The following is a 27,144-nucleotide window of genomic DNA, read 5'->3' on the forward strand; positions in this document are numbered from 1 at the left end:
ACGAGTCACTTGGAAGCGGCTAGAAGATATGAAACAGAAGATTGCTAGTTTTACTTGGCCTAGTGATGATGTGTATTAGGAGTGGAAAGATAAGTATATGGGACAGAAAGAAGATGCTCGAGAGCAGTTACAGGAGGTTGCAATAGAACAACAAGTAGAGGAAGCTGCAGATGTTGAAAAGGACTTATAACAGCTTCTTAAAAATGACCGGTTGTTTGTAACAAACTTTCTTTCGAAGGGTCCAAAGCTTGTATGCATCCATACTATTATAAATGGATACCAGGACTCCTAAAAAAATGATCGCAAGTAATTGTAAGAAAACGCTGCAGAAATTTATTTGAGATTTTTTCTAGTCTTATGGAGAATACTCTGAGTTTTGTAATATTTTCTCCAAATTAATATCAATATACAGACTAGAAATAGTGTATATACATAAATGTGCATAGCAGTCATAGGGGAACTCATGTCAAATGTGCAACTCAATACAATAAATAATCTTAATTTGTAGCCCTATAGCATCATAATGCAGTCCCTGACCAAGTATGCATACAAGAAACATCTAGTTCTATTAAGGCACAAGCATCAAAGTCAGAGGTTATGACAACTAGTGAAAAACATCAAGAACAAAAAGTTTAGTCTCAAGAATTAGGAGTTGTAATAAAAAAACTTACAAGGATGAGGCATATTCATAACTTTTGTAGTCCCACCTTGGATATCAACACTAGAAGCAACTCATATTGTTCGTGGTGTTGTTGTTCATGTTGGCTCTATTGGACCCTGCAATTAAGATTCAATATACATTATTCAATAAGATTAACTGTGCAACATAATGAAATATTGAAAAGTGTGTTACCTTGTTGAGCTTCGCTTGGTTTTGAGAATAGTTTAATATTCTCTACTTAACAAGGCCAACCACATGAAGGTGGAAGCTCATTTGGCCCCTCCCCCCCCTAACATAACTCTAAATTCCCCGTTAACATCTTATAACATTCATTCATTAATTCTTTCTACCATTAATATAGCATTCATTCATTAATATCACATAACGTTCATTAACACATATCATTGATTAACATTAATTAACACGCAACATTCATCAATATTAATTAACACATATCATCCATAACCATTAATTAGCACATAATTACATTCACTAACACATAAAAATCAGTCATTATCAAATAAGTTAGATTACAATCATTTCTTTCTTTGTTTTTTCTTTGAAGCTATGAAAAGACTAAGTGGAACATTGGTGTCTTCATCATTTCCCCCCTCTGCAGATGTTCCGCCAACTGCTCATGATCTCAATGTATGCTTAGTCCTCTACTGAGGACGAGGACACTGAAGCGAAGGGGGGTCCTCTGCAATAACAAAGAAGTGGGTTAAATTCAAAAAAAAAAAAAATTATTGTTACAAGTATTTCATTAATTTAGAGAACATAATTGTTGTGCTCTTTACTTGATGGGGCCACATCATTTTGTGTAGCCTCAACCTCAACATGCTGAACACCACGGTCCTCTTCACCTGAGTGGGGAACATCACGTTCTTGAGGTTGTGTACCCAGATCATGCTCCACTTGCTCACCACCGACTACATGCTCTAAAATATTAACAAGAAAGGTTACATTAATTACTACTCTAATTACAAATTAAGATATTTAATTGTATTAATAGCTAAATAAATAAATTTGAATAGCAAATGAATACCTCCACTACTGGGATGCACATCTAGACATTCATGTGCAGGTGGTGTTTCACAATTAGCAGTCTGCATTCCAATGACATGCACATTGTTATCATTGCTTGCTTATTTAAAACAAATATAGTCACTTTATGTTGGAACTCAACATCAATTAGATTATTGGTAAAGTATTCAATTTGAAACAACTTCCATTTACCATATTTACCTATGTGACGGATGCAGTCGAATGTTGTGTATGCCCACTCAATTCTTGTAGCCGATCAACCATGACTGAATAGCCTTGCTTGTAGGCAATTCTCTTGTCATCTTCTGTGGGCGCTCTATTGAATTCAGAGCCCTGCATTTTTGCTTGGTACTGTGAATTTTGCTTGCATTGTTTGATAAAAAAAAAATGTTTGAAATTTATTAATATTTTGAGACAATATGGGAGTTTACATGAGATACTTACAATTCGTGCAACAAGTTTCATGTAACCACCAGAGCCAAGTTTGTGTTGCCTGTGCTTTTCTTGCCTTGCTTTGGTTGCCTTTGACGTGTCACTCAATCTATAAAAAGTTTGAAATATGTTAGATTATATAAATATAAAGAGTAATTAATTAGTACATAATTACATTCTTAATAGTATCTTGTACCTTCTTCTGGCGTCTACTGGTGTATTTCCTTTTTTCCTTTCAATTCTCTCCTTGGCATCCAAAATCAGGTCCTTCCACTCCCTCTCTAGAATCATGGGGGGACGCTCGTACTTTAGGTTCCTCTCCAAATGGGTCCTATATTGGTCCCTCACATACTTTAGATATGTGCCAACTTTTTCAAGGAGCTTGGTTTTGTCAAAGGTGTCATTTCCAAACCACTTAACCATGTGGTTTGTCAGTTCATGTTTTAACCTTTTTTCTTGGTCATTCCACCTTTTAAAGCAAAAACAAACCTGTTAGATTTAGAAATGAACTGAAGCTACATTTATTACACTTCAAGAAATGGATCAAAGGAAAAGTATTCTAGCAATGATATGAAATCAAAAGTGGATAAGGGTTAGTTCACATATGATGTACCACCTTTTACGTATGGTAGGCCCAAATATCTGCAATGCAATGTCACTAAGATGTTTATAGAAAATATCATTGCCTGTAAAAAATTCATGGGATCAATATTAGTCCAAAATGAGTGATCATAAAGTAAATTACAATTAGAGTATATATAATAATAATTTTAAAGTACCTGGAACCTTTTGTATCTTTAAGGGAAGCATTTCTTCGTCGCTCACCACGAATGTGGCCTGCAATGTTCCCGTACTAGCAATACGAGAAGATCCAGGAAACAATGCTATGTTATCAATAGTAGTCGTATGTGGCACATCCTCATGTGCATCTTCTCCTGCAAAAAATGAATCCACTATGAAATGGCATTAGAATTCAAGAAAGAATGCTTGAAGGGAAATAAACACATGACAGAAGATAGAGAAAAAGAGGGGTCTACCAATAGTGGGCGGGCCAATATGATGTGCACTAGAGGATGTCTGCATGCTACATGTTGCCAACATTGCAGTCGGCAATACAAGTGAGGGTGACCTCTGATGAGGCAGCATCGGCATTTGCACAGTAACATTGACAACACCTAAAGAATAATACATTAAATATATGAAAAGTGCAAGAATTGTAAACAAGGATGAACCTTTATTTTGAAAATTGACAGTATCAAGTATGATGTGTTTTGGGTACTTAGAGTGATAAGCCAAGCAAGTGATAATACAAGAAAATCATCATCACCTGATCCTGCAACACCCTGATTGTAGGAACGACTTTCATGATGGCGGATAAATTGTTGTAAAAACAATACGTACATATTTTAGTTAATGACATAAAAAGAGAATAAAATATAAACCATTATTGAACTTTTGTTATAATTAAAGCTTTCATTACTGCTTACTTGCAAGTTTTCTGCTGTCTTATACAATAATTCCACCCTCTGTCGTATCTCATCAGTGGTATGATGCACGGCTGCCAAAGCAACAATCTCTTTTCTAATTTTTATAAGAGGCATTTTAAATAATTTCACAAGGTCTGTGGGATCTTCAAGGTCATCATTGTTTAACCCTAATGATTCGACATCCATAGAAAGGTGCTCAGGTACTGCAACTCCCTTTCCCTTTCCCCGAACATCTATCTGTGTCAAGAATATCATTAACAATTACAAAATTAGTATAAATCACTAAAAAAAAGAACATAATAATGTAACAGTTTGCTTCTACCTAATTTGTACAATTACAATGAGGTTTACCTGCTTGGTAGAAGTGTCGCAAGGTACATCTCTGTCTGCGATATGTGATGGATCCATGTCGGCTTGTGACAAAGAAAAAATATAAAAACATTAGCGAAATTACATCATACACAACATGAACAACATGAACTTTGTAGACAAAAAGAGTATTAAATAATAAAAAGATGTTGTCATCAAAGTCATTGTAAATTTTGTAATTCCTTACCTTTACTTTATGTAGACTATGCAGGATCCTCAACTAAATGGTCACATAAATAGTCACATAGCTAATAAACAATCCAATTTCCATAAATAAACACAGTTTAAAAATTGTCACATAAATAGTCAACCCCCTATCTCCATCTCCATATTAAAAGGTGCATCATGAATTAATTATGTAATGGCATTAGAATTCAAAACAGAATGAATTAATTATGTAAAAAAAATTCTATCGAGAAGTCAATATTCAATAGATAATATACTAATTGCATTCCTCATACATTTCATTCCTCATCATCATGAACATCAAGGTCATCATAATCATCATCATCATCATCATCATCATCATCATCATCATCATCATCATCATCATCATCATCATCGTCGTCGTCATCATCGTCGTCATCATCATCATCATCAATGTCTTTGCCATCATCATCACCATCATCACCATCACCACCACCACCACCACCATCATCATCATCATCATCATCATCATCATCATCATCATCATCATCATCATCATCTTATTCTTCTTCTTGTTCTTCTTCATTGTCATTGTGAAACTGTCGATCGTGATCATCATCCACTTCATCTTCTACTTCTTCAGTATCTTCTTCTTCGGTATCTTCTTCTTCCATCACATTATACTTTATCGACCTTCCTCTTGGATCATGTCTAACAACAAATGACCAACCCGGTTTATGTGGAACCTCAAAGTAAAATACTTGCTCACATTGGCTTGGAAGAACATAGGGCTCATCCCCCACTGGTTCAAATGACCTTGTATTTAGCATTATAAAACCATTATCATGTTCAATAACAATTCTATTAGGATCATTTTTATTCAATCGTAGCTTGTACCATTTGATGACGAACAAAACTAATTTGACGGAATTAAAGTCACACTCAAGTATATCATCCAAAATGCCATAGTATCGATTTTGAGACTGTTGAGGATGAATGTCATTTCTTGATGAAATATTTGTCACCTCAAAGACTGCAGTGATGCCAGAATCACAAGTTTTCTTCGTGTCATCCAACTTTTTTATGCGAAATTTATGACCATTGCAACACATAGCATTGTGGTGTTTGACCTGCGATATGTCAAACATGTAAAATGTATTGCATTGTGAGTTGATAAACATATGGGTGATTAATAAATTTATATGTACCTATTTATCTCTTAAACCATATGCTAAATCAATTTCCCTTTGCATAACATTGGAATCTCCATTACGATGTGCTTCTTTAACCAATGAAGCCACACCTTCCCATGTTAACGTGCATCCAGAATGTTGACAATGTTCAATCCATACCGTCATCCAATCAAGATTGTTTGCAATATACAAATGTAGTGCATCCCACTCTCGACCAACTATACAAAAAATAAATAGACGTCTTACAATTGATTTATTTTGAAGATTAAGAATTAATTAACTACAATAACATCTTATAATTACCTCTCACTTTCCTCAATCTACCTTTCCCCATCAAGTACTCCCCTTCAAATTTGTTAATGGTGTTGGGATCCCAAATGTGATCCACGTGGATCTTTGCTACAAACTTAGGAAGATATTCAGAAATGTACACCATAGCTTGGTATACCATATATCCCTCCACCATAGAACCCTCAGGATGTGCTCTTTGTCGAACCAAAGCCTTCAAAAATTTCAAGTGCCTTTCAACCATCCACATTAAACTAGTGTGTACAGGTCCACACAATTCAATCTCCTCAACTTGGTGTATGAGGTAGTGTTCTTGTGCATTGAAAAAAGCTAGAGGTAGACACTTTTGCATTTCACAAATTAAATGAGGAATTTTTCTCTTCCAATATTTTATATCGTCTTTATGGATTTCTTTACATGACAACCACCTACAAGGTATTCAAGACGCAAAAAAATATATTACATAAGAAGTAAAACAAATCACAAATATAATATCTATACAACAAACTAAACAAATATCACTACTTACCTTATGTATTTTCCAAGATCATATATGACTTGCTTGACATTATTGTCGAAGTCATCTGGGAGAGATAGAGGTAGAACGTACTGCAACAATTATAAAATTATCTTTTCATTTTTTTGTAACATAATGAAAAGTACATGTACGCTCAGTACTTAAATACATACTAAAAACACAAGAACATGAATTACCTTAATAAAGGTATGCCAGTCATGCATTTTCATCCCTGGCCCAAATTCACTTTTCTTTGATATGAGATTGTTTATGTTTGCAGCAAATCCTCTGGGAAATCGAATTTTTTGTATGATTTCTTTTATAGCATTGCTTTGCTGGTCCGTTAATAACCAAGGAAGCTCACTTATATTAATCTGGTCTCCATGGCTATTTGATTGAATGACATTTATCATTGCATGATTGGAATCCTAAATGTCACTACATATTTTGATAATTTTTTCTTTGTCACGCCTTCCATCCAATATTTTCCATAATGTCTCTGTTATATTCTTTCCAATATGCATACTATCAAACAAATGAATAATTTGTAACTGCTCGTAGTAGGGCAACCTACTAAATTGTCGGGGATAACTTTTTATTCCCTTAGGAAGGTGGTCATTTATGCCTTCACGACCATCATGATCATCAATCACATCATCAGTAAACAAAACAAAATAGAAAAGATGTTTTATGACAAACCAATAGATGGAATGGCATTACCTTGATGATTAATTCTATTATATTCCAACTTCCACAGGTGAGGTGTCATTCTTCGTGGCTTTGATGTATTCTCTTCTTTCCCATTGAAAAGATGTTTTTCAGTATTTCAATACTTATGATTTTTGTGGAGAAAGTGCCTATACTCATCAAACACTTGCTTTCCTAAACTTTTTGAATGACGAGATTTCATCTTTGGACCACAAACAAGACATGCAAATTTTCCCTTTGTTTGAAGACCTACAAGATAATGTATAATTGGATTAAATATGATAATTTTTTGAATTATAATGTTCATGCACAACTTAAACACAATAACATACCACAAAAATGTGTTAGCCCTGGGGCATCGTGTATTTTCCATAGAAGCATCGCATGGAATTGAAATTGTCTTTGTCCTATTGGTCTAGAGACGTCATACATAGTGACACCATTCCATAACTCCAGCAACTCGTCGATAAGAGGCTCGATATATACATTCATATCTTTAACTTGGTACTTACGTCATCGAATGAACAAAAACATTACATAATTATTATGACCATTTTACTGCAATATTTATAATTAAATTTAGACGACTATATTTAAATGATAAAATACCTGGAACAATCATTGCCAACATTATATGCTCCCTCTTTATTGACATCCATGGAGGAATGTTATTGTTGATAACAAAAATAAGCCACACTGAGTAAACAAATCTCATCTCTCCAAATGGATTGACACCGTCCGCTGCCAATGAAAGCCTGAGATTATGAGATTCTTCTTTAAAGTGTGGCCACTTTTCCTCTATGTCCATAAATGTTGAACCATCCACAGGCATTCGAATAATGTCATCTCGAATTCTATTGCGTGCATGGTAATCCATAAATTGTGCCAAGGTAGTGCACTTGAATAATCATTGCATATGTGGAATAATGGGAATATAGCGAAGAACCTTGCGAGGAACCCTTTTTGTTATTTGATCTGTTCGATATCTACTAATATGACATTCAGGGCATTCAGTTCGGAATTCATGTTGTTTGTGATATATAATATGATCATTGGGACAAGCATCTATTGCTTGATACTCCATTCCAATATCTTTCATAACGACAGATAATTCTCGATATGAGCGAGGTAGAATATTTGATGGTGGTAACAAAAACTCACCTATCAATCTACAGCAACAAAATATAATTTGTTATAATAAAGAATATTAATGGTACAACATGATTCATAGTTTATTATGACATATATGACATGCCTTAACATACGTGACATTGTTATGTTGGATAAACCATTCATAACCTTCAAGTTCACCAACAACAATACAACGGAGAGAAGAGTTGCTTGCGAGCCTTCATAAAGGGCCTCAGATGCCTTCTCAAGTAGAGGGACATCATGAAGAACATCAAGGTCATCTTCATTATCATGATCAGCTGCGCGAGTACTAAATGAGTCATGGATCAATGTATTTGTACCATCATCTTCAATTGTGTTTTCTGGCTCATGATCGTCATCTTCCATGGGATCATTATCTTCAGCTTTGATATTCACACCTCCATGTTCATCCACTTCGAAAATCATATTCTCAGGGTTGTGTTGATCCATACCATATGCTCCGAGGTGCTCGACCTATATAAAATTGATATAGATAAATAAACCATGATCATGATCTCATCATCACGTGATTTATTATGTATATAAATTGTCAAAACGATATAATGAAAAACTTACAAATGGATGATAATCATGTCCACCTTCAATGTGACCATGCAGCCTACAATGTTTCTTCGCTGTTTTGATTAGAAGTCTTCTAGTCTTTGACCCCTTACAAATTTTGCACGAACAATAACATTTTCCATCACCTTTTCTTTTCAAGTTAGACCACAATCTAGCAATTGTCTCCTTATTTTGTTGTTCATTGATATTGTCTGACATGGTCTTTCTTCACAAGCAAGAAAATATAAATTATTGTCTGACATGGTCTTTCCCTTAGGAGCTGGCAGATCTTGCTTCCATACTTTAATTCTATTTTCTCAAAGAACAATCCTAAAAATCCATGCATTGCAAACAACTTTTTATACCTTTGTTGGTTGTGGTGGCGTCACAGAGAGTTTACATCAATAAATGAAGAACATGCCAATGCTTTTAATGTAGCAGTAGAAGTCTATCTCTTATTCAATATCTCTAGTGAAACCCCCATGATCTTTTGTTGGAGTAGAATTTGTTATATTCTAGAAAGGGTCTTGTCCTTTGTTGATGGGATATTCATCTACCTCAAGAAATAACTGTTCTTATCTCCAACAAGAAGTGGAACTAAATGAAGATCTAGCACCATGAAATTAGTCCTGAAAAGGATTACTATAGTTAGTTTTGGTAGATAATGATTTGGGTAAAATTCTAATGTAGCTTTACGAAACATTATGTACTAGCTTAGCATACTCTAACAACTTTGGTGTGACATGCTACATCCAATTAAGTCTCCATCAGTATCTCTATTGTGTTTATGGATTGGGATTCAATGTACTCTTTTTATACACAAATTTTACTTTCAATTGAGGAGGTTTGTATGTACTTACTTGTCTTTCAATTGTATCCCTATTTCAAGAATTTCTTCTATCAACAAATCATTTGTTGTAAGTTGTACAAGTGGAAGCTTGAACATGCCTTCCATGCTAGCCTTGTTGATACGTTCAACACCATCTTGTGTAACAAATCTTTAGAACTCCATTTTTCCGAATTGAAGAGTGAGTAGTAGGGACAATCTAGGACACTCACAGAGGTTTTGTAAGAGAGATAAATAGACCTAAATATTATGGCTTAATAATGATCAATAGGTAAACAGATAAGAAACTCTTAATATCAAAATGACTTTCTCAATTGTCTTTACTAGAAATGGATAGATTTGCTAATAATGGCTTTATGACTGTATGTCAACTTTAGACTCAATCCAAGAAGAGATATAACTAATATGTGATATCTAGATTTATGATCTCTATAATATAACAATCCAATAATTATGTTTCCACGCATCTATATCACAACACAAACATCATGCTAGTGTTCAGCCATAGCAATTGATATCCTAATTATAGAATGTGAAATATGCACATAACTATGAATAAAAATTAAGAAAAACAAAGAAAGATGCTTATTGCAAACATAAATGACTAATGGACAAGAATTGAATTCATTGTAGATAGTTTTGAATATCAAATTCACTTATTTGTGTGCATTTAGTAACTCATGTACTTGTGGCCAACCATTTATCTCTTTCATAAATTAAACACTTATTAATAACATTAAATGGCTGAGTAATTATGTTTTAGTAGAAATTGAAAATAAAATATGTTATTTCAAGATAGCTCACACTATTCCCTATCATATTTTAGACTCTCGGTTTTGTTAGTAGTGGTTTGAAGTCTTTGGAGCTGATCATTGCATTTCTTTAGTTATGTTTGCCAGCCTACTCCCAGCCTATGCCAAAATGGGAGGTATGGACATCCATCAAAGCATAAAAGATAGAGGAATTTTATCAGATGTAGTTGCAACTGCACAAGATGGATTTGTTGAGAAGGCTTTAGAAACTTTCAAGCGAATGCAATCGGCAGGTGTAAAGCCAAATTCCATGACCATTGCTACTATCCTCCCTGCCTGTGCCAAAATGGGAGATTTGGAACAGGGTATGGACATTCATCGAAGCATAAAGGATAGAGAAATTTTGTCAGATGTTGTAGTTGTAACTGCCTTGGTAGACATGTATGCAAAATGTGGAAGCATAGACAAGGCACGTGAACTATTTGATAGAATGCCTGAAAGAAATGTTGTCTCATGGACTGCAATGATTGCTGGATATGCACAAAATGGATTTGTCGAAAAGGCTTTAGACACTTTCAAGAAAAATAAATTGGAAGGCATAAAGCCAAATTCCACAACCTTTGCCAGCATCCTCCCTATCTATGCAAAAATGGGAGCTTTGGAACAGGGTATGGACATCCATCAAAGCATATAGGATAGAGGAATTTTGTTAGGTGTTGTACTTGCAAATTCCCTGCTTGACATGAATGCAAAATGTGGAAACATGGACAAGGCTCGTGAATTTTTTGATACGATGCCGCAAAGAGATGTGATCTCATGTGAACAATCAACACGTGCGTATATGGGAGGAAGGGATTGCTGATACAAAATTGAACACTCACTCCTCAATCACAATTCTATGGTTTTATGAGATTAAACTAGGACAATTAACCACCACATGTATATTTTTTGCAACATGAAATTAAAAACTAGGGAAATTTGAATCTACCTCCTGCGTGGGATTGCCTTCGACGTGGGTTTGATGTTCTTGGGGGTTGAAGTCGCCATGGACGCCTATGCGGGATTGCAATTCACAAATGAATTGCCCGCCTCTTTTTTAATTTTTGTAATGGCTGCTGTCATCGAAATTACGACGAGTTGTCATCGAAATTACGATGAACTCGAGCACTTTTTTGAAAAAAAGAAAATTCTCATTGCTAATGCCTTCTTCGTCGAAACCAAATGGGTAATTTTCGTCGGAATTACGACGAATGTGGGCATGTTTTCAAAAAAAAATCAAATTTGGCCACAATATACCTTCTCCATTGGAAACCTCAGTAAAAAATCTAGTCCAAATGTATTAGTGATATTAGGGATGCCTTCATTTTTCTCTCCAACTCATCCGATCGTTGCGGGCCACACCCTAGCACCGAAATCGCCTAAGTGCTCAAGTTGCTCAAATTTGTCAATATTCGGCATCGCATTATTCGGTGCTATTAATCATAAGAACAAGCCATCTGATCCTACGAGGTCATGTTATGGCACTCTAAAAAATCCTCTCTCGGTTTACATAGACTCGGATCCAGTTGCTCATGGCAACACTTTCTCAGTTGCAACAAAAAGCGTCAGATGAGTTCAATGAAAAGCTGCACAATGCCCCATCTTTCAATCCACTCATCGCGACATCGAATCATCCAAATGTACACATCAGGGTGGCTGGGTTTACGCTAGGAATTCCTTCATTTTTCTCTCCAACTCATCTGATCATTGCAGGCCACACCCTAGCAGCAAAATCGCTTTAGTGCTCAAGTTGCTCAAAGTTGTCAATATTCGGCATCATGTTTCTCGATGCCCGTTAATAATAAGAGTGAGCCATTAGATCCTATGGGGTCATATTATGGCACTCTAAAAAATCCTCCCTCGATTTAAGTAGACTCAGATCCAGTTACTCGTGGCGACACTTTCTCGGTTGCGACAAAAAGCATCAAATGAGTTGAATGAAAAGTTGCACAATGCCCCATCTTTCAATCCGCTCATCGCGACACCGAACTGTCAGCTCATATAAATCGGGGAGGTTGGGTTTATGCTAGGAATTCCTTTGTTTTTCTCTCCAACTCGTCTGATCATTGTGGGCCACACCCTAGCAATGAAATCGCCTACGTGCTCAAGTTGCTCAAAGTTGTCAATATTAGGCATCGTGTATCTCAGCATCTGTTAATCATAAGAACAAGCCGTCTAATCCTATGGGGTCATATTATGGAACTCTAAAAAAGCCTGTCTTGGTTTAGGTAGACTCGGATACAATTGCTTGTGGTGACACTTTCTCGGTTGCGACAAAAAGCATCAGATGAGTTCAATGAAAAGTTACACAATGCCCCATCTTTCAATCAGCTCATTGCGGCACCAAACTGTTAGCTCCTACACATCGGGGTGGCTGGGTTTATGCTAGGAATGCCTTCGTTTTTCTCTCCAACTTGTCCGATCATTGTGGGCCACACCCTAGCAGCGAAATCACTTTAGTGCTCAAGTTGTTCAAAGTTGTCAATATTCGGCATCACATTTCTCAGCGCCCGTTAATCATAAGAATGAGTCATTAGATCCTATGGGGTCATGTTATGGCACTCTAAAAAATCCTCTCTCGGTTTAGGTAGACTTAGCTCTAGTTGTTCGTGGCAACACTTTCTTAGTTGCAACAAAGAGCGTCAAATGAGTTGAATGAAAAGTTGCACAATGCCCCATCTTTCAATCTGCTCATCGCGGCATCGAACCGTTAGCTCGCACGCGTTGGGGTAGCTGAGTGTATGCTAGCAATGCCTTTTTTTTTCTTTCCAACTCGTCTGATCGTTGCAGGCCACACCCTAGCAGCGAAATTGCTTAAGTGCTCAAGTTGCTCAAAGTTGTCAATATTTGGCATCACGTTTCTCAGCACCTGTTAATCACAAGGACAAGTCATCTGATCCTACGGGATCATGTTATGGCACTCTAAAAAATCCTATCTCGGTTTAGGTAGACTTGGATCCAATTGCTCATGGCGACACTTTCTCAGTTGCAACAAAAAGCGTTAGATGAGTTCAATGAAAAGTTGCACAATGCCCCATCTTTTAATCCGCTCGTACGCATCGGGGTGGCCGGGTTTACGCTAGGAATGCCTTCATTTTTCTCTCCAACTCGCCCGATTGTTGTGGACCACACCCTTGCAGGGAAATCACTTAAGTGATCAAGTTGTTCAAAGTTGTCAATATTCGGCATCGCGTTTCTCAGCATCCGTTAATCATAAGAACAAGCGATCTGATCCTATGGGGTTGTGTTATGGTACTCTAAAAAATCCTCTCTCGATTTAGGTAGACACAAATCCAGTTGCTCATGGAGACACTTTCTCGGTTGCGACAAAAAGCGTCAGATGAGTTTAATGAAAAGTTGCACAATGCCCCATCTTTCAATACGCTCGTCGTGGCATCGAACTGTTAGCTCATACACGTCAGGGTGGTCAGGTTTACACTAGGAATTCCTTTATTTTACTCTCCAACTCGACTGATTGTTGCGGGCCACACCCTAGTAGTGAAATCACTTAAGTGCTCAAGTTGCTCAAAATTCATCATCGCGTTTCTCAGTGCCCGTTAATTATAAGAACAAGTCATCTGATTCTATGGGGTCATGTTATGACACTCTAAAAATCCCCTCTCCATTTAGGTAGACTCAGATCCAGTTGCTCGTGGTGACACTTTCTCGGTTGCGACAAAAAGCGTCAGATGAGTTCAATGAAAAGTTGCACAATGACCCATCTTTCAATCCGCTCGTCGTGGCACCAAACCATCAGCTTGTACATGTCGGGGTGGTCAGGTTTATGCTAGGAATGCCTTCATTTTTCTTGCCAACTCGCCTGATCGTTGCAGGCCACACCCTAGTAGCAAAATCGCTTAAGTGCTCAAGTTGCTCAAAGTTGTCAATATTCAGCATCGCGTTTCTTGACACCCGTTAAACATAAGAATGAGTCATCTGATTCTACAAGGTCATGTTATGGCACTCTAAAAATGCCTCTCTCGATTTAGGTAGACTCAGATCCAATTGTTCGTGGTGACACTTTCTCGGTTGCGACAAAAAAATGTTAGATGACTTCAATTAAAAGTTACACAATGCCCCATCTTTCAATCTGCTCATTATGAAACCAAACCGTGATCTTGTATGCATTGGGGTGGTTAGGTTTACGCTAGTAATTCTTTCATTTTTCTCTCCCACTCATCTAATCATTGCGGGGCACACCCTAGCAGCGAAATCACCTAAGTGCTCAAGTTGCTCAAAGTTGTCAATATTCGGCATCACGTTTCTCAGCGTCTGTTAATCATAAGAATAAGTCATCTGATCTTACGGGGTCGTGTTATGGCACTCTAAAAAATCCTCTCTTGGTTTAGGTAGACTTGGATCTAGTTTCTCATGGCAACACTTTCTCGGTTGCGACAAAAAATGTCAAATGAGTTCAATGAAAAGTTGCACAACACCCCATCTTTCAATCCACTCATCGCGGCACCAAACCATTAGGTCGTACACGTCGGGGTGGTAGGTTTTACGCTAGGAATGCCTTCGTTTTTCTCTCCAACGCATCCGATCATTGTGGGCCACACCCTAGCAGCGAAATCACTTTAGTGCTCAAGTTGCTCAAAGTTGTTAATATTTGGCATTGCGTTTCTCGGCGACCATTAATCAGAAGAATGAGTCGTTAGATCCTACGGGTCATGTTATGGCACTCTAAAAAATCCTCTCTCGCTTTAGGTAGACTCTGATCCAATTGCTCGTGACGACACTTTCTCAGTTGCGACAAAAAGCATCAGATGAGTTGAATGAAAAGTTGCACAATGCCCCATCTTTCAAATCGCTTGTCGCGGCACCAAACTGTCAACTCGTACGCATCAGGGTGGTTGGGTTTATGCTAGGAATGCCTTCGTTTTGCTCTCCAACTCGTCTGATAAGTGCTCAAAGTTGTCAATATTCAACATCCCTTTTCTCAGCGCCTGTTAATCATAAGAATTAGTCGTCTGATCCTATGGGGTCATGTTGTGGCACTCTAAAAAAGCCTCTCTTGGTTTAGGTAGAATCGGATCCAGTTGCTTGTGGCAACACTTTCTCGGTTGTGACAAAAAGTGTTAGATGAGTTCAATGAAAAGTTGCACAATGCCCCATCTTTCAATCCGCTCGTCGCGGCACCAAACCGTCAGCTCATACGCATTGGGGTGGTCAGGTTTATACTAGGAATGCCTTCATTTTTCTCTCCAACTCGCCCGATCATTGTGGGCCACACCCTAGTAGCGAAATCGCTTAAGTGCTCAAGTTGCTCAAAGTTGTCAATATTCGGCATCGCGTATCTTGGCACCCTTTAATCATAAGAACGATCCATCTAATCCTATGAGGTCGTGTTATGGCACTCTAAAAAATCCTCTCTCGATTTAGGTAGACTCAGATCTAATTGCTCGTGGCGACACTTTCTCGGTTGCGACAAAAAGCGTTAGATGAGTTCAATGAAAAGTTGCACAATTTCCCATCTTTCAATCCGCTCATCGTGACACCGAACCGTCAGCTCATACGCGTTGGGGTGGCTGGGTTTATGTTAGGAATGCCTTCATTTTTCTCTCCAACTCATTCAATCATTGTAGGCCACACCCTAGCAGCGAAATCGCCTAAGTGCTCAAGTTGCTCAAAGTTGTCAATATTCGGCATTGCGTTTCTTGGTGCTCGTTAATCCTAAGAATGAGTCATCTAATCCTAGGGGGTCATGTTATGGAACTCTAAAAAATCCTCTCTTGGTCTAGGTAGACTCGGATCCAGTTGCTCGTGGTGAGACTTTCTCGGTTGCGACAAAAAGTGTCAGATGAGTTCAATGAAAAGTTGTAGAATTCCCCATCTTTCAATCCGCTCATCGCGGCACCAAACCGTCAGCTTGTACACATCGGGGTGGCCAGGTTTATGCTAGGAATGCCTTCGTTTTTCTCTCCAACTCGTCTGATTGTTGTGGGCCACACCCTAGCAGCGAAATTGCTTAAGTGCATGCATTAGATGAATAGAAGTGTATGGGATATGCAATTTTTTTAGAGTGAGTATTGGTACAATGGTGTCTTACATTGTCTAATTTTGGTTCTTTCCATGTTTCCTTTATATAGTCTTATTTCGACTATAACTATTGAATTTGTGTTGATCTCCATAAGCTTGTGTCTTGGATTACAAACACATATTTAGGTTCAAAGCTTAAGTAACAATAAACTTTGTGCAATCATTCATTTAATCATTTGTATTGCAATTATGGATAACCATGATAAATGATTTGCATTAACCAAAAATATACAAATCCATACAACATTGTATACCATTAAAACTATCAAATATATCGTATACAGACAAATAGACTTGCCAAAAGCCATATGGACATAGAATTTCATGTATTCATAAAACAAAACATATGTTCAAAATTTCTATAAAGGCATACAACATCATATCCAATAAAGTCAAATAGGGGCTTGCCAAAAGCCATATGGACATTGAATGTCACATATTGGTAATACAAAACATATGGACATAGAATGTCACATATTCATAATACAAAACATATGTTCAAAATTGCCATATAGGCATACAACATGGTATCCAATAAAGTCAAATAGGAGCTTGCCAAAAGCCATATGGACATAGAATGTCACATATTCGTAATACAAAACATATATTCAAAATTGCCATATAGGCATACAACATAGGACCCTATTCTATTCATTTCCCTCTAGGGGAAGGAAACAGATCACGAGATATCTTTGCATGTCGAGGGGATGGATATGCATATGATGCAGGTATCTTTCGAATATGTCCACTCGACCTCCTCTCTAGACTTTTTTGTAGCTCCACCTGATACAATGAAAAGAATGGTGTTAGCATATACAAAAATTGAAGTTTAGAATGACATGTAATAGAATAGTCACTTACAACATATAAATAATCATGATGTTCATCCACAATAGGTGCACGTTCATGATCTGGAGTGACAAGACCCTCTTGTAAGCATCACAATATAAATTAAACTAAATACAAGTGTCGTTAAAATTTTCAATAACATATTATTAAGATAACAAATGTAATGCTAAATTTACTAAATTTAAAAATATGTCTCATACTTTTGTCAAAGCAATTGAACTTGCTACTGCTGCAGCAATACTGGGCTCCATTGACGCATGGACAATAGGAGGAGTCTCTGATGTCAACATCTGAAAATTAAACAAATTATATTGATTAATTGCCAAAACTATCTATATTATTTAATAACAACATTAAAGATAAATTGCTTACCTGGGTGAAAGATTGTCGATGAAATACACTACGAGGTGTTGATGTTGAAGCTCTAGCATCAAACTATTTGACATCCAAAATGAGTAATTAGAAAATCATTCACATAAGGTTCAACTATCTACATATAATAATTATATTTCTTCACTCGTTGTATACCCATGGAGTCAACGAAGTCGTGAAAAAGGGTGCTGCACGAATGTTGCTAGTATTGTGAACACTTTGACCCTGATTTTTTATCATAATAATTTACTAATTTAGATATATTCTCAAATTTCCATATAATATTTAATAAAAAGAATGAAATGAACTTGTAATGAAATTCACCTGGGTATCAATGCCAAATGTTTCATTTAGCAAGGATTCTATCATGACAATGTTCTCTGTAGCAAACTTCGCTCGTGCACGTGCATTCTTAGAACTATTAGGATCATAATTGCAAAGAGAACCACAAGATCAACAAAAATGAGTTGGAACTCGATGCCTAAAAGAATCACCATCATCACTCGCATCACCCTCTACTAGAGGCCTAGCATACTGTATAAGGGTCTGAGTGAGTGAGCTAATGGAATCTAGAGTTTCGACCTCAATACTCTCCTTCACAATGGAAGGAATAATAACATGCTCCACCATAGGTCTGGCCAAGGGTCTTGGTGGGAGATTTGGATCACGTTGTGCACCCTCTCTATCATGTGAGGAACCCCCACCTCTACCTTGGAAATCTAGAAAATCAAAATAGTTCAAGGGATCTCATTAAGGACAAACTCACAGTACAGTTTTCTCAAAGAGTATTGGGGTACCTCATGATTATTGCATGGGGGCTGATCAAATGCCATCCACCACCTATCCCAAAAATTGTTCTTAATCCCTTCATGATGACACCAATGAATAGGGAATCTCCTACATCCAGGGTGTAAAGGTTGATTCATTCGGGGGTCCATAAAAAGAGCACACAAGTCAAATTTATTAATTTTCTTTTTCTTCACTGCAGCATATGATAATTTGTCAGCATAAAATTGCTTTTGTTCTTCCTTCTTACTGGACCAAAAATTTATTTGCCCACTCACAGATTCTATGTGAGATACAATAGATTGCAAAGAAATGGCAAGGTTTGTCCTATGGGAGTTTGTTCCAATGGGATCTTTTAGCCTTGTGATTAAACCTTCAAGCTCTTTTTGGCTGTTTTCTATTTGACCTAATAGGTTTTCTTGTGTACCTATGGGATGTCTAGGGATTGTAGGAGGTTCTTGATGTGCTTCTTCTTCAATATGGTTTTCATGAGGAGGTGATTGAGTATTTTCAACATTTTCTTGCCTAATCTCATTTCCTAATAATGAAAATAAATTTAAATCAATAAACCTAGTTTAATGTTCAAATTAACAAAAAAAAAACAATAAGAAAACAAAAATACATACCTCTTTGAGCTCTTTGATAGAGTGGCGACATTTTGATGAGAGATGGACAACTTAGTGCCCAATATCAAGCTTCTACAAAGGGCGAGCGCAAGAAAATGGCACCCCAAATCACCAAAACGCATATTTGGGAATGCAGCATGCATCCAAAATGCGAACTTGGGTTTTTTTAAATTCTGCAAAGGTCATAAGGCCCGCGTCTTATGACCATTTTTTTATTTTTTTTGAAGTGTGGCACCTTTTTGGTACCACAACTTCGTGCATATACCCTTTGATGATATATTATAATATAATAATCAAGCAATAAATTTAACAACCAATTCTAAAGAAAATAAATAGAGAATCAAAACACGGGGATAGATAAAAATGAAACTACTTCGGAATGATAATGTGTTAATGTGATCTTTTGTTATTGGTTTGTGGATTTGTTGTGACAATTAACTCAAAATAAATAAATAAATATAATGCAAATTAAATATATGATAGTGTTGGCATTATAATAGACAAGTAGAGATTGTTGGCATTTCAATAAGGATATTGAGAAGGTTGTTGATGATTATGGATATAACTGATTAAGGATGATTACTGTCTTAATATTATTATTTTGTCATTGATGTCAAGAAATTGATTTTCTAATTCAGTATGATGTTGCCATATCTTGAGAAGTATGATTTGATGAGTATAAAGATGTCGGTAAAAGACACAGAAAGAATATGATGAATAAGGGGAGAAATAAGTTATTCAATGGGAAACTATTACCGAGTTAGACAATGATGAGATTATGATGTTTAGATTGTTTTGATATCATACATATGTTATTGATTGTAAGGTTAATACTATACTATGTTATCGAGCAAAGAACCTAGTCGGTAAACCCTGTGGAACCTAGTCGTTAAACCCTAAGGTTATCGCTATCGGTTAATGAAGGCGAAATGTCTATCGAGTGAAGTTTAGTATTTACCGAGTTGCAACCGAGTAATAACAGAATGCATTGAATAAATAAAAGCATTATTTAATGAAGGAAGTTGATGAGCTAGCCATGATTAAATGATTGGTATGTCGTGAATGAAGTTTGTTAAAGAATCTATGGCAAAGGAAAATCGACAAGAAGATCTACAGCTCAGATTGAACTGCAATACCCTAGCACAAGTTCCAAGAAATATATATAAGTTCCAAGGCGGGGTAAAACGTTTTCAGATCGGCGAATACATTGAACCTGGACAAAGTTTGAAGATCTGATGGCTATGATTGATCATGGGAAATGTGATCAAGGAGATTAAGCAGTTAGCTATTATTTATAAATAAGGAACTGTTGATAAACAATGTATGCGAGCAAGTGTATGCATAGGGATGCTACATAGTGATTACTGAGCATAGAAGCTTGAAGACCTGTTTTGAATAACAAAGTATAGAGCCCAGCAGATGGACAAGATTAGTTTTATGTCTATATTGTATTGAGAAAATAAGAATCTGCTTTAGCATTTTAGATGTGAAGTTGCAGATAGATTTTTATTACTGTTATTTTGTGAAGTGACAGAAAATCTCTTAACCGAGTGGACTTAACAGTCTTATTTGTAAAACCCTCTAGCAAGGTGACATTTTGATTGAGTGTTTGAAATCCTTTAACAAGGTCACTTCTAACAAGGTGAAGATCCTAACAGATCTAAGGGAAATCCCTTAACCGGGTCACATCTAGCAATGTGTTTGTAATCTTTAATAGGATTTTGTTTTAACCGAGCATACTCTAGAAGAGTATATTTCTTAGTGGGTCCGAAATCCCACAGTGGTTTTTCTCTATTTGGGTTTCCACGTTAAATCTGGTGTTATGAGTGTTATGATGTTTATATGCTTGTGAGTTTACATGTTTAGCAGTTTTGGCTATATTACTAAAGTAAAGGTTACTGAGGTTGAATCTGATGTTTTTATGGAAGATTAAGTTTGTATGAATCACCCCCCCCACTCTCATCTGGAAGATTAAGTTTGTATGATTCACCCCCCCCCCCCCCCCTTCTCATCTGGAAGATTAAGTTTGTATGATTCACCCCCCCCCTCTCATCTTATTAGCTTGGCATCTATACTTACATTAAGTATCAGAACTATCAGATAGTGATGACAAATTATGGTGAAAACCAAAGAAACGGGACTCGGCAAGGCCGACTCGGGACTCGGCGTCAGACTCGACTGGACTCGGGAAAGTAAAAAACTCAAGAAATTTAGAGATTTTTAAAGATTTAAAACTTGTTTCAGGCACCCTTTATTGAATACACCTTAAAGACACAATAACATCATCAAACTTGGCTCATTTGATTACATACACAAGTATACATCAATCACATAAGCATAATCACAAATTGTAGTTGAAGGAAATAACAAACATAGATATATAAATATTGTCAAATGTATGTACAATATTACAAAACTCATGGAATAAAAAATCCATGTCATCATATGATCATCATCAAATGTTTCATACAAATACCAAAGGTAAATACAACTACAAGCCTATGGCTCAGAGGAGCTTGCACCCTCCGGCCCCGACCCCCTGTGAAGGCATCTAAGGTAGGTCGTGGATGATTTGATAGCCATAGCCGCTCCCCGTGACACCATGCCATGCTCACCAACATCAGGAACATCTATGTCACTATCTGCCTCTGAATCTCCTGTTTGTGCTCATGCTCTCTGCTCCTCCTCCACCATGGCTACAGTCTCATCCTCTATATCTACCTGGTCGATCCAATCAGTGTTAGATTTGAAGCTTAAATTTTTCCTACTTCTATCACTGCAGTTTCCCCCCATATTTTTCGACGGGGGTTTGGGGTCAAGGTGGGGTAACCCTAATTTTTCTCATTCTCAAGCGAAGGTTGTAGTGAACAAAGACGATACCATTCATTTAAAAAAAACTTTTTAAAACGTATTTTTTTTGTCATTTTACTAACCCAGCTAGTAGCCGAGTTTGGGGCTCGGGACTCGCCGAGTTTGGCGAGTTTGAGCCAAACTCGCCAACTCGGCGAGTCCCAGACTCAGACGAGTCTGAATCCGAGTCCTAGAGACTCGGCGAGCATGACTCGAACTCGAACTTGCCGAGTTTAGGCGAGTTCGGGCAAGTCCCGTTTCTACTGAAAACTACATTTTTTAATGAGGTAATGTTGTATGAGCTAGTCTTGGACTAAATCACAACATGAGGACTTAGCCTTCTGCCATAACATGCCATAACACTAATGTATTCTTTGAGATTGGTATACCTATATATTTTGACTTGTAATTTAAAATGACTTGTGCAAAAAAGTATCATAGTGCTTGCTTTGGGCTGAGAGGAAAAAAACCTCGGCTTGTTGCAATTGCAAGTCAAGCCCTTAGAAGCTTGTTGTACAATTTCCTAGACACACAAGGAATGCAGGAAGAAGATACTAGGTAATGATGTACAAAGATGAGACTTTAAAGTTCTCTATAATCAAATAGTATTTTTGTGTTGTGATTTCCTATTTGTAGATGATTCCCAAATGTCTTATTGATGACCTAGGTCTATCTATAAATGATTGTTCTTAGTCATTTAATAAACTCAATCTTTTTGAATTTATAAATTGACGAAATGCAACTTATCTTCATAAAAGATAGATTTAAAGTGAGATAGATACATTTTGAATAATATACTTTAGGTCATGTTACACGAATCAATCTATTAACCTAAAATTGTGAACTAATCCTCACTAACATAATGTATAAAAAAAATGAAAAATTAAAATAAACATTTAATTATAAATTTATAATATATATGAAAAATAATATAATATAAAAAAATGATAGAAGCTTTTTAAGCTATTGAAAAAAAAATTGTCAAATAATTATATAATAGTATATATTTATATACCATTATTTTGACCTAAAACATATAAAGACCAACTTACAATATTTTTTGAAACATTTGAAAAAAATGTGTATCACATATTTGTTCATTTTTTGAATATTTTGTTCTAATTTATAAAAATCAATATAGGCCTATACCACAGAGTATTACAAAACCACATAAAAGTACCACCTAGAATGCATGAGGAGGGTTCACTAACAAAAAAAAACCACTAACACAGACTAAACTTGAGACAAAGCCAATAATAAAAACTACTAACATAGCAAAACCATCCAAACTAACCAACTTCTAAAGGCACAAAGAGATGGCCTATCTTGATCAAATACAAACAAATATTACGATAATATGCAACTTATATTGACCATAAGATTAAATTTTTGTTATATAACATAATTTGGACACAAATCATATAGAGACCAATATCGATTAATTTCATCCAAAAATTGAAACATCTCATTGCACCAAAATTCACCGTAAGAAATATGTTCACCTCGACAAAGGATATCATTGTAGCGCTTTTCCCATGTCTCAGTTTCTGTGGTAGATAATGTTACTGTTTGCACCTGACTCTTTGTTTTGATAAAGTTTTCCTCCTCTGCCATAACAAGTTGAACATTTGAACATCCATACACTCTTATCTTCTCCACACTCTTCAAATCCCAATAACACTCTGGTATCCTCTGCAATGCCTCACACTTCATTATTGTCAATGTTTTGAGTGAAGGCAGTGCTCCTTTCACTATAGGCAGCTGTTCTATCTTTTGCATCTCCACCACTGAAAATACCTCTAGCTTGGGAAAAGCTCCTTCCTTGCCAAACTCCTCTGGCAACTTCTATGTTGCGACAGGCAATAATCTGTAAATGCTTCAAATTCTCAAGCTTCTACAACGGAGGTAGTTGTTTCAACTTGCCACAGTTGAACAAGGAGATGTAGCCCAAATTTTGAAATTCACAAAATGAATCTTCTATTTGGAGTAAGTGAGGACATACTAACCAGAGTTTCCTCAATTTTGATATGGCTTCATGTCACTGGGTAGCTTTTCCGTATCTGTCAGATCTAAATAAAGAGAATCCATCTGCTTCATGCTTCCGAGCATTCCTTCTCGAATTATTTCACCATTATTTGTAAGCCCTAACCTTTTGAGTTGGTTTAGGGTGCCCAAATCATTAAGTGAAAGCCGACCTCTCCTGCACTTATTCCACCCTATATTTCGAGAACCGCCTGTGTTCAGGTACTTCAGAGACCTAAGGTTTGAGATCCCATAAGGGATGCACTGAAGGTTTTGACAAGAAGGAACATTCAGAAGTTGTAGGGAAGTCAACTTAGAAATGCTGTATGGGAGTTCTGTAATATCAGATCGATAAAGATCTAATATTTGAAGCTTTCTGAGGGTACCGACAGAGTAGGGTAGTTTCTTGATTGGCACAGAGCATAATATGAGGGAAACTAAATGCTTCAAACATCCCACGTTCTTTGGCAAAGACTGGAGGGCAGTCCGTGACAAATCCAGGACCCTGAGAGTGGTCATACTACTAATTACTTCCTTTGGAATTTCCTTCAAAGTAGTATTACCAGCCAGTAACAAGGAGCGGATATAGGGAGCTCCGAATGCCTTTGGAACCTTAGTCAAATTGTTGTCCCTTAATGAAATTCTGATGTGTCCCCCACAGTCATCAGCGGGAAACTCTCCTAAACCTTTGTGTGCCTGAAACAAGCATTTCTCTTCCTTTTTAGCAATTTGGTGTGCTAAGAAATGGTGCAATACGTTATGTACCCTGAAATTGATCACCTTTCTATCCTGATCCTTATAGATTGGTTCAATAAGGCATCGGTCTGCAAACAGTTTGATGTATATCTCCCCAATTTGTAGAGGATCCGGCCCGACCACTAACCCTTCTCCAATCCAGTACTTAATAGCAATTCCAGTATGAATGACTTCGCCTTCGTAGAAAGCGGCGAGGCAGAGGAAGCACAACTGCAAGGAAACGCCATAGCCTGGTAAATTGGCCAAAGCATTGTAGCTTAATCTCAACCTGCTTGAAAGCGAGTGTGTAACATCGTTCTGCAACCTCTGGAGTGCGAATTCCCATTCATTTGACTCAGAGATGCCTGCCATTGCCTGCCCGACTACTTTGATGGCTAATGGAAGCCCTCCGCACTCCCTGCAAACGCGCCTCGCTATTTCTTGATCAATGCTCATGGGCAAAATTCCATCGCTGTGTGGAAAAGCATGGAAAGAAAACAATCTCCAGCTGTCATCCTCAGTCAAGTCTTGCATTTGGATGATTGATGGAGTCGGAACACCCAACTGCGAGAGCACACTCCTACTTCTGGAAGTGGCAATGATGATGTTTGAGTTGTGGAGTGGAGAATGAGTAACACACAGCTCCTCTAACAATGATGTTGCGCTTGTTTCCCAAACATCATCTAAAAACAGAGCAAACTTGTGTTTTCTCATGCTTTCATTCAACCAAGTTTTCACATGGTCTTCATGTGTACTGTCCGGTCTTTGATTTGCTTTAAGAGCTATTTGTTTGACAAGCTCCTTTCTGAGAGCACTGGAAGATGGATTTTGCGAAACAGTAAGCCAAAGCATCAAGTCATTGCAAAAGAGACTCTGTACCTTGTCACAGTTAAAGACTCGTTTGAGCAGTAGCGTCTTACCGGCCCCGCCTTTCCCCACAAGGCCGAAACGAGACACGTTTTTGTGCTGCTCTGAATCGATTAGCTCCTTCATTCTGATTGATGAAGAATCTTGTCCGACAATGATTGCCTCCTCAATATACTTCGTGTTTGGGGCAGCTGAAGAATTAGATGAAAAGAGATCTCCAAATGTGCCGGTAAGTGCTGAAGTATGCAGATTAAGAGAATCCGTTCTTTCTTTAATCTGCTCAAGCACTTGCCGATTTGTCACATGCTGCTGTAGTTGATGCAGAAAAGCAATGGAAGGCGTTGAAGTTAAATGCTTTTCCACATTTTCAATGAGTCGCCTAATCTTTCTGCTCGTTCTGTAACGAGGAAAGAGATGCCAGTATGATTGTACGTTGCAGTGCTGGGCCAAATCAGATGCTTCATCCAGAAGAGCATTCAATTCGTTCAACCAACTGTTGACCGCGAAGGGCAAAGGAGGGTCAGAGGATATACTCACTCTGCCAGAGTTCAAAGCTTTTCTACATCGTTGCATTTCCATGTTCATTACTTGAATTTTGAGAAGCAGGGCTTTGAGAGCGTCCAACTCTTTCTTGCATCTGATGGCAACATTAATGTATTGAATAACCTGACTTGCAGCCAAATGAATGGTGTAACCAATCATTCCAGGTATGAAGCCAGGATCACCCATTTTGGGGGCACCTTAGACAGAAAATTGAAATTCCAATGAAAGTTTGTTTCTCAGGGAAGGCAAGGGGAATACAACCAATAGCAGCTAAAGCTCTTGCCAGAGAAGCAGAGTAATCTGCTGGTTCGTCTGAAAAGCAAACGCTAGGAAAGAGTAGAAAGATCTTACAAATAACTTACAGAAACAACTCAGTTTAACCAGGCGGATCATCACTCAACATCTACTCATGGTTCGAAGTCTATGAAAAAGAGATTTGATGTCACAGAGTTCGTCTATAGATTTGACTCCCTTTGCTTATTGAAGATTTTGTTATTGTTTTTTCTGCCACTAAAATGACAGGCACTTAGCTTCTTTGGTCGTCTAGTCGTGAACGAGGGCCAGCCGGCTCTGCCACTAAAATGACTACTGAAAGCCATGCTTGAGGAAATTTCGAAGGGAAGGAAGAATAAAGCTCAGTCCAACTTACGTCACCCTTGCAATTTTCTGCACTTCCCGTCTGTGTTGCAATTGAAAATTTCGAACGGGAGGGAGAATAAAGCTCAGTCCAACTCAGGCCTGGAATTTGACGGCCACCCCTGCCTGTCATGAATTTTTTAATGACGGTTTAATAATTTAAATGCCTTTCGTTTTACGTTTTTCAAAAAATGTCAAGTGTCAATTTTTTTAAATTTGTGAATAGTTTATTATAAGTTTTTTATTCAATTGAAGTGAAAAGAAATAATTCCATCAAAAAAATGTAAAAATTTAAAAAACAATGATAAATTAGTAATGCACTAAAAAAATCTTAAATTTACTCGTAAGTTTCTAAATTCAACCCAAAAATCTTGTTTATTATAAAAATAGAAATCATTTTAGATTTTTTTATTACAATATTTTAAAAAAGCGGAAATAATTATATCTTATCATTTCAATTGTTAGAAGTTTCTATATTGATATTTAAGACAATCTTTAAAAAATATTAAAAAATAAATTGACAAAGTTTCTAAATTTATATAAGAAAAAACATGCTAAACATTCATATAAAAGTAATATAAAATTAGAAACAATTATATCTTAATCCTACCATTTTAAAATA

The 27,144-nt window shown here is 36.9% G+C and overlaps 1 protein-coding gene across 1 annotated transcript; it reads right to left on the reverse strand.

The window, feature by feature from the left end:
* Window positions 1-23,735: 23,735 nt before the first annotated feature.
* Window positions 23,736-26,072, reverse strand: LOC131043399 (probable disease resistance protein At4g27220). Its single transcript, XM_057976589.2, has one exon. The coding sequence runs from the start codon at window positions 26,070-26,072 to the stop codon at window positions 23,736-23,738; it is 2,337 nt and encodes a 778-aa protein (XP_057832572.2).
* Between the last annotated feature and the right edge of the window lie 1,072 nt (window positions 26,073-27,144).

The sequence above is a fragment of the Cryptomeria japonica genome, chromosome 5 (genome assembly GCF_030272615.1).
Source record: "Cryptomeria japonica chromosome 5, Sugi_1.0, whole genome shotgun sequence".
NCBI lineage: Eukaryota > Viridiplantae > Streptophyta > Pinopsida > Cupressales > Cupressaceae > Cryptomeria > Cryptomeria japonica.

Excerpts from the sequence above, each read along its gene's own strand:
- LOC131043399 (XM_057976589.2), bottom strand. The coding sequence starts at position 26,072 with ATGGGTGATCCTGGCTTCATACCTGGAATGATTGGTTACACCATTCAT.